At 40.0% G+C, this 8,331-nt stretch overlaps 2 protein-coding genes across 3 annotated transcripts in view; one reads left to right on the forward strand and one right to left on the reverse strand.

Annotated features, from left to right (window-relative positions):
* The window catches only part of LOC138918359 (mitochondrial ornithine transporter 1-like), a 93,932-nt gene extending 92,010 nt beyond the window's left edge, over positions 1-1,922 (reverse strand). The window contains exon 1 of one of the 2 annotated variants that reach the window (XM_070239609.1): positions 1,752-1,922. In XM_070239609.1, coding sequence (XP_070095710.1) covers positions 1,752-1,810 — 59 coding nt within the window. In that variant the 5' untranslated portion in view covers positions 1,811-1,922. Of the gene's footprint in view, positions 1-1,379; positions 1,552-1,751 lie in introns of those variants that run through there. The other variant, XM_070239610.1, reaches the window with a different exon arrangement.
* LOC138918362 (vacuolar protein-sorting-associated protein 36-like) lies at positions 533-2,886 on the forward strand. Its single transcript, XM_070239615.1, has 3 exons — positions 533-1,558; positions 2,510-2,586; positions 2,674-2,886. Exons 1-3 carry the CDS (start codon positions 1,499-1,501, stop codon positions 2,765-2,767), a joined length of 231 nt encoding a protein of 76 aa, XP_070095716.1. The 5' UTR covers positions 533-1,498; the 3' UTR covers positions 2,768-2,886.
* The last annotated feature ends 5,445 nt before the right edge of the window (positions 2,887-8,331 follow it).

An 8,331-nucleotide genomic window follows, 5' to 3' on the forward strand; every position in this document is an offset into this window, starting at 1 on the left:
TGTTCTTATTTCAATAGTCATCATAACTGCCATCAGTGAGTGTTCACCATCCGCCAGGCACTCTGCAAGGGTTCCCTCATCTAGCCTCCCAATAACTCAGTGAGGGGCCTACTTTTACTGTCCCTGTCTGGGGGATAATTTGGGGAAGAGGAAATTGAAGCTTAGGAAGATTAAATAATTTGACCATGGCAAATTATTTGGACCCAGGCTGGGCTGGCTCTGGAGCCATTCTTTGTGACTCAGAGCTGTGCTTGTCAGCCACCACATGGGCTGAGTCTTTAAGGCCATGTGGTCCAGAAGGGTAGCCGCTAGCTAGCCACGTGTGGCCACTGTGAACTTGAAGTGTAGTTAATGTAAACTGAGAGGTGCTGTAAGTGTAAATTATACTTTGACTTTACAAGATTTAGTACAGAATAAAGTATTCTTACATATCTCATTAGTAATTTTTGTATTGATAATGTGTTGAATTTTTGGACCTATTGGGTTAAATAAAAAGTACGTATTAAAACTAATTTCACCTGTTTCCTTTTATTTTTTTAATGCGGCTACTAGAAAATTAAAAATTACATTTATGACTTGCATTTTGTTTCTGTTGGATAGCACTGCTTTAATGAGTAGAAGTCTGCTTCTTTGTTAATCCTTTTTGCCTTGTAGTGATTAAGCTACCTAAAATCCTTGATAAATGATGTTTTAAGTTTGCTCTTCTGTTTCAGTGATCATTATAATTATATAGCATCACTCTATTAATTTTCAGTGTAAACTGGATTTTTTTCCCCATTAGTTGCTCTCGCCAGAAGATTTAGTGAATGCGTGCAAGATGCTGGAAGCGCTGAAATTACCTCTCAGGTAAAAGGTCCTCCGTGGGGCCTTGCTGGCTGTAGTCGCTACTCCTCACAGAGTGGACAGGCAAGCCCTGCCAGGTGCCGTCCTGCAGGGCCAGCCACCATATCGCCCCTCTTGAAATTACATTCCGTGTGAACAGAATTCACTGGGCCCACAAGCATCTCTGTCATTCTGGCCTCCATCCTTAGGGCTGGGCGTGGCCTGCGGGTGCTAGTAGTCTGATGGCTGTGGATTGAGGGCAGTGAGGGTAGAATGTAGGCACCTCCCATGAGGCCAGAGTAACCAGCGCCTCCTCCCCTAGACATTTTGCGTTAGTTTCTGGAAGCTTAGAAGTGCAAATATTGAGCTGTGAATTATATTTTCCTTATCCTCAGGTTAAAAAAAAGTAGCCATACGTATTTCTGGATTATAGAAAAGCCTCTGGATTATAGTTCATAATTTTATTACCTGTTTATTCATGAGCTTTTTAGTTATGCCATGGTTGCTTGTGGTCGTTATGCTTTAAAGGTTATTTTGTGTTATTCTTCCCCTCATACCTGGGCATAAAAGATATCAAGAAATACTTGCGCCTCCTCAGGGGTTGAAAATCCCGGATATTCATGGCTTTGTTCTCCCATCTGCGATTTGCAGGCTCCGAGTTTCCGACAGCGGTGTCATGGTAACTGAGCTTCAGGCCCACAAGGAAGAGGAAATGGTGGCCTCAGCCTTGGAGACAGTATGTGAACCCGGCTTCCTCTGGTTATTAGGGCTTGCTACCAAGACGCGATGCTTAGCAACTCGAGAAACAGGATTTCCTTTTGGGTTTAACTTTACTAAAAAGTAACATTTGAAGACCCAATTAAAAACAGTTTATCATTAATGAATAAATAGTAATCAAAATTATACTTTGAAAGCTTTTTGAAACTTACCGATACTCGTAACGTCTTGTAAGTAAGGAGATAGAATTAGTGAGGCGTTCTCTTTTCATTTGATGCCCAGTGTTGAGAACAGGTTCTTAACTCTGTTAATCAGAATGTTACCCATGACTGAACTTTTTCTTTCAGTAACACCCACATAAGCAGCATTATAAAACATCACAAGTTGTTTTGTGAAATAATTGCTTCAAAAAATATGAAAAGCAACTGTAGTTTAGATGGCTTTTGCTGGCCAAACTGCTAATATTACTCATTAGGATATTTGAAATATTACTGCCTTCATAGCCTCTGCGGCGAGCCTGTATAATTTGAATAACTCATATTTATTGTGCTTCTAATTTTAAGCTCGATGAAAATCCCAAGACTATAGGTATTTCTACCACATATTTTAAACTACATCTGTAGATAAGGGTCCTCAGTGGAGCGTGTAATATGCACTCAATTAGAATTTGTCGTATGTTCCTTCTTAGAATAGCCAATAGTTCTTTTTAAGCTTTACCACAGTGCCTTTGTACTCCCGCACTGTTTTACTATGCACTTCGTGATATTTTAACCTCTTCTCTGTTTGTTCTGGGTCCTTCAGCTTTTGCAGAATTAAACATTAGTGAAGAAGAGGTGGTTCTGTAGTGGATATTCTTACATTTAGTAGGAAATTCAGTCCGTTATTCCCGAGCATACTGGTGGACGCTCTCCTTAGGTTGGCGCCTAGATGGTCCACACCATCACATTTTTCTGCTCTGTGTTTCTGTTAGGTTTCAGAAAAGGGATCCCTAACGTCAGAAGAGTTTGCCAAGCTCGTAGGAATGTCTGTCCTCCTGGCCAAAGAATGGTACGTAAGGTCCTTGCTCTTCATTACACCTTGTAGTTTGTGTTTCTGAACAGACACATGATTGTGGCTTTTCCTCTTGATTTCTAGGTTGATTCTTGCAGAGAAGATGGGCCATCTTTGCCGAGATGATTCTGTGGAAGGCTTGCGATTTTACCCAAATTTATTTATGACACAGAGCTAAGGGTTTTGTATTTGAAATACTTCTTGTGCGTATCTTTGCGTCATGTAGAGGTTGTCTGACATTGAGCTCAGAGTAAACCCTGATAAACTGAGCATTTACAGGAACTTTGCAGTATCATATAAAACCCTTTTAGTTTCTGCCTAAATATAAGGGTCCAGGAAGGTTATTTAGGATAAATATAGGAAAATACAGAAAAATGAATGACAATGTGAATTTGAAATCATGCTACAGTTGTAAAGAACCCTCAGAGTTGAACTTGAAATATGGTAGATTTTCACTCAATCCTCAAGTCTGATTATTTTTTAAGGAAAGGAAGTTAGTTCATGGGGGAAGAAAAGGAGAAGTTGCATGTTTGGACAGGTTAGAGTGTTATTTTGGTGTGAGAAAAATTCACTGAATTATAGATAAGGTTTTGCCCTGTATCTAATGTGCCCATTTTGGTGGGTTTTCATGAAGCAAGTCGTATGTACAGGGTCGTCTAAGAACCTGACAACATTGGAACAAATATCAAACTGCGGAATGCTGTCAGCAGGTCCTCCTAAGGGCTTTTCTTTGGAAGCAGCCATACGCATGTCTGCAGCAGACCAAATAAAGCACTTAAAAAGGGAGAGAAGTTTATTTGTCTTACGTATATATAATCTGAGTAGTTTCTTTCTTTCCTTTTTTTAAGTGATGATTTCATAGCTGGCATTTAAAGAATGCAACTATGTCATTTTGTTTAAAAAGTACTGTGGATTTTGAAACTGAATTAAAGAGCTGTGTAGACATGCCCAGAGATAAGATTACAAATTTGGGAAGCAGACGGCTCAGGAATTCCCTAGGATTGTTGTGCAGGGGAGGGGCTGGGAGAAGCTTGAACTAGCTTAACAGGAACGTTGGTGCTCTTTGACCTCGAAGCCAAGGACAGGAACATAGACAGCGGAAAAGTAAAATGTCTCCTTTTCCTTCCCTTAAGGAGTTTCAACATTGAACTTTTAAAAATATTTCTATCACATTCTAGCAATATTTTTTTTCTTTACCCCACACATCATAAGTATCTCGCCAAACAGTATTACTGAGGTAACAAAAGCTGGCTGATGTTGAATTTAGATTGATGGAGTTTTAAAGTGGACTTGCCTGCCTTCATATGTTACTGTGGTACAGCATACAGTATGTCGGCATTACCTCAAACTCAGGGACCCCACGGGGACGAGAACACCCTCTTCCTGAGACTGAGTTGGAAGTAGAAGGTAGCGATAGTTTTTGACCAAGTCTCTGGAAGGGATAGTATCTGTATCGAGAGAACGGTTGAGACCAGGAGGAGGGGATACCCAGGGCCACACTCTGGGGTCCCTAAGACATTCTCACTGAGTGAGGTGGAGGGCCACTGCCTGAGGCTACTGCAGATGCCCTTTGGGGACCCTTTGCCTTTGCAGGAACCCTCGGCCGCAGACCCAGGGAATCCCTCCAAGTGCAGGCAGAGTCTGTCCCTGATCCCTGCCTGAAGAGTGGCTGTCACTGCTTTGTGTCCTCCAGTGTCATGGGAATGTTGTGGCTGAGGCATCCTGCCTTACTTAGTCTTTGTTCTCCAAATCTGTCACTGATTCTATATTGTGATGACAGATCCCCGAATTCCCCCATTGCTCAGCTTCAGGTTTGTTTTGGGGAAATTCAGTGTCGGCTGCCCAAATCTTTTGGGTCCTTGTGTAGCCTGTTTATGTCACTCCCTTCTGCGTTGTACTCTCTCTCACTGCTCTGGCATACTTGCACGTGCACATGCACGCACACATACACACATGATATCTGGCTACGGCTTGTAAAAATTACAAAGATAAATAATCTGTTTCACCGCTTGGAATGAGTTGCAACTAAGGTTGTTTGGGCTCCTGGATCTAGCTCTCATGGTTCGGATTCATTACAGCAAACTCCCATTGTTCACCATATTGATTTACAGTAGTGTGACAACATTAACAAACATGGCGCAACCTGAATTGTATAAGGCGAACTAAAGAAGAAAAGTGACATATGAATATATTTTGCAAATGTCACATTAACTAAAAAGCAAATATGAATAATTTTATTGTTTAATTTTTTAAGTGGGCATTCTCCACTGTTTCCAGACCTCTGTATGTATATTTTTATCTCTTTTTTTTTTTTTTTTTTTTTGGCCAAATAAGATGTTATTTTGGTCCTCTGTTGGTAGAGGTTTTGTTTAAATAGAACCAATCAGGCTCTAAGTGCAAAAAAGTTCTTTCTTGGTGCTTATCACTGGTGTGGTTATTATTTTTGCTTTCCTAACTTTGCTCTTAGGAGCATAAATCTGTTTGTAGCTTTATGGTAATGGGATATTTCTAGTCACATACTGTCAAAAGTTTTTTTACATTGTACAAGTGAAGATTGCTTTCAGGATTAAATGATTGGAATTAATGTATATAGAGTAAAGTTTTTGCAAAATTTAAAAATGATGTTTCTTGGCGTTCTTTTTAAATACTCTTTGAAAAATATATGAAAATGATAAACCTTTAGTTAGAATAAGCCAGTATGTTTACAATTTTTTTGTTTAGATTTTATAATCAAGAGTTGATTATAAATATTTATGACCTCAAGCTCTTACTATTTTAGTTTTAAAAGAATGGGAAATGGCTCATGAACTGTTTTCTTCTAATTCCTGATGTGAATTCCACTGTTGATTGACCTTGTGTGTTCATGTGAATGTACTGTCTCTCATTCCCTGTTACCAGACAAATCTGACCAGACGTGATTGTCAGCATTCTCATGCTCAAATACTTAAACTGGTTCTTCTTTGCCCAACAATCTCAGAGTTTTCATTTTGTTTCAGTAGAGTCACAACTTATAAGGTGGTTAGGTTTCAAAGACTGTGCTAAAGACTGCCTAAGGATGAAATCGAGCATGCTCAAAATGATCCTTGAGAATCTCTTAAACTGCCAATAAAGTTCTCTATATTAGATTCCCTGTAGTGTGATACATGAGGATGAATAGTTTATGAATATAGTAAGTACAATATATAATACAAACTACATATCAACAGTAGACTTTTACAGCACCAATAAACTATTTAAATATGGATCCTTTTTTTCCTGAATAGTATGGTTGAATTTATGTAAATTTATTGCTGATCCCATCCATTTTCTAGAGTGTAAGCTCACAGGGCAGAGATGTTTCACTGGTTTGTTCATGGATAGATCCCCAGAGGCCAGAACAGGGCCTGGCACACAGTATGACTCAATAAATAGTTATTGAATGAATTAACTCCGGTGTATATATCTATTTATAATTTGGCTCCACTTTATCCTACTTTTTATCTCCCATTCACTTCAATTAAAACACATTTTTTTTTAATACATGCTGAATTTGTGTGAGGAGCTTTGTGGGCCATTGGTGGGGATACAAAAGTGAATAAGATACAGCCCCTGCCCTTAAGAGGGTGCCCCAGTTGGGCAAAGAGACATGTGAGCAACCTTAATTGAAGATGGAAGGAAGTCCATGCCATGAAAGGGGCACAGGTACCACGCTGTGGAAGACAAGGAAGGAGCTTTTCGTTTTGAGGGAGGGACCTGGGAAGGCCTCGTGGGAGAGGAAGAGCTTGGTAAACTAGACTCACGAGGACCAAGAGATGGTCAGTAGGTGGCAGGCATTGGGTCACGGGAACAGCGTGAGGTGTGCCTCTTCCTGTTGCTGGGACGCTTCCCCTTGTCTGTCCAGACTTCCCATCGTTCCTTCTTCCCACTCACACCCCTACCCCCACTAATCAAAATCATGCTTTGCTCAATCCCACCTGCTCTAGAAAAATCTGTTTCCAGTACACAGCTCTATTTCTAAACTCCCTAAGAGTTACTGTCCGTCTCATATACTTGACTGTGTTTTATCTTGCTCTCTATTTGTTGTCTTGATGCCGTAATAAAATAGAGAAATTGGATTTCTTTGAGTTCAAGGACTTTCATATGACACAACTTTTGAATTCCCACTCCTAAGTCAGTGATTGTACAAGGTAGATCCTGGTTAAGTACTAACTGAATGGAGCGATTTTGGATTATAATGTGCCAGGAGTTGACTCACAAACCTAAATCAGTCCTTTACCCTTCTTCCCAAGGGGCTTCTCAACCAGACTTGTCAGGGCTCAGCCTGTCTGAGATACACTATCTTATTCAAATTCCATGACACAGGCCACATCCATGATGTGGGAAGCACTCCAGAAAAGTCAGGTTAACACACATGTAAGATCTTGTTATTACAGTGTGAAAACTGGGTAATTCGTGTCCTTCCTTGTGCCCTGATAATCAGGAGTCAGTTAAAGCTTTTCTCTCAGGGTATTATCTAGGGAAATACAAGATCTCTCCATTTGTATAAAGGATGTTATTGAGATAGTGAACAATTTTCACACAATTTGCACAAGATCATTAGACCAGTCACTGACCCATAAAGAGAATTCAGGATATCTAGACAGCCAGCTTTAGTTCAATACTGACAAGAACATACCACTGTCCTTTTGAAAGCTTTTTTTTCCCTTCAAGTCTACGTGCCTTCTTTTAGAAAAGATTAAACTGTTTCAACTGTCCAATAAAGACAGTAATACAGTTTGGTGAGAATTCTAATGAAGGCAACAATGACCAAAGCTGTTATTTAAGAAATGACCAAGCACGTTAACCAGCCACTTGTACCTGGATTGAGGTCCTGGGGAGAGAGTGTCTTTGAAAGATTAACGCAGAGCAAGTTGCTTTCTGACTGTTTCACCCAGTCACCAGAAAACTTCAATATAACCATTATTATATGCCTTTTATAGTGAAGGAAAGGAGGGATTAAGTAATTTGCCCAAGGTTACAGAGGCAGGGCTGGAATTAATCTCAGCTGTATCTAACTCCAAAGCCCACTCTTTGCATTGAGCTTTTGCTTTTAAAACTGAAAATGCCAGGGACTGTGGCATTTGAAAAGGAATCCCAATTTGAGCTGATGAATGGATATTGGACTAGATAGTTCTGTTGGTAGTGAAAGTGGATAATGACTTTAAAGCCTCTTTTGAAACTTTGGGTAGATTAAATGCATACTGCTAAAATTAGTTATTTGACAAGATACTTAGCAAGTTTAGGACCTCTGGTAAACTGATAATTGAATAATTGTGCTATCTTTTAAAAGATTAAGTTAGATTCAAAGACCTGCAAATGCTGTCTTTTTTTGTTTTAAAAATTGAGGTAGGGGCTGGCCCCGTGGCAGAGTGGTTAAGTTCGTGCACTCTGCTTCGGTGGCCCAGGGTTTCGCCAGTTTGAATCCTGGGCACGGACATGGCACCGCTCATCAAGCCATGCTGAGGCAGCGTCCCACATGCCACAACTAGAAGGACCCACAACTAAAAATACACAACTATGTACTGGGGGGCTTTGGGGAGAAAAAGGAAAAATAAAAATCTTTAAAACTAAAAAAATGGAGGTAAAATTTACACAGTGAAATGCACAGATCTTAAGTTGGATGAGTTTTGACAAATGCATAAAAAATCCATGTAAATCGCACACCAAACAATCGAAGATATCTGTCGTTCCCAAGAGGTCCTTGGTGCCTCTTTCCCATCACCT

This window comes from Equus caballus, chromosome 17 (assembly GCF_041296265.1).
Source record: "Equus caballus isolate H_3958 breed thoroughbred chromosome 17, TB-T2T, whole genome shotgun sequence".
Classification (NCBI taxonomy): domain Eukaryota; kingdom Metazoa; phylum Chordata; class Mammalia; order Perissodactyla; family Equidae; genus Equus; species Equus caballus.

What these genes read in the sequence shown, in the direction of transcription:
- LOC138918362 (XM_070239615.1), top strand. Translation starts at nt 1,499, where the DNA reads ATGGTAACTGAGCTTCAGGCCCACAAGGAAGAGGAAATGGTGGCCTCA. An exon ending in TGGCCTCAGCCTTGGAGACA is followed by an intron (nt 1,559 to 2,509) that starts GTATGTGAACCC and finishes TGTTTCTGTTAG; the next exon opens with GTTTCAGAAAAGGGATCCCT. An exon ending in GTCCTCCTGGCCAAAGAATG is followed by an intron (nt 2,587 to 2,673) that starts GTACGTAAGGTC and finishes CTTGATTTCTAG; the next exon opens with GTTGATTCTTGCAGAGAAGA.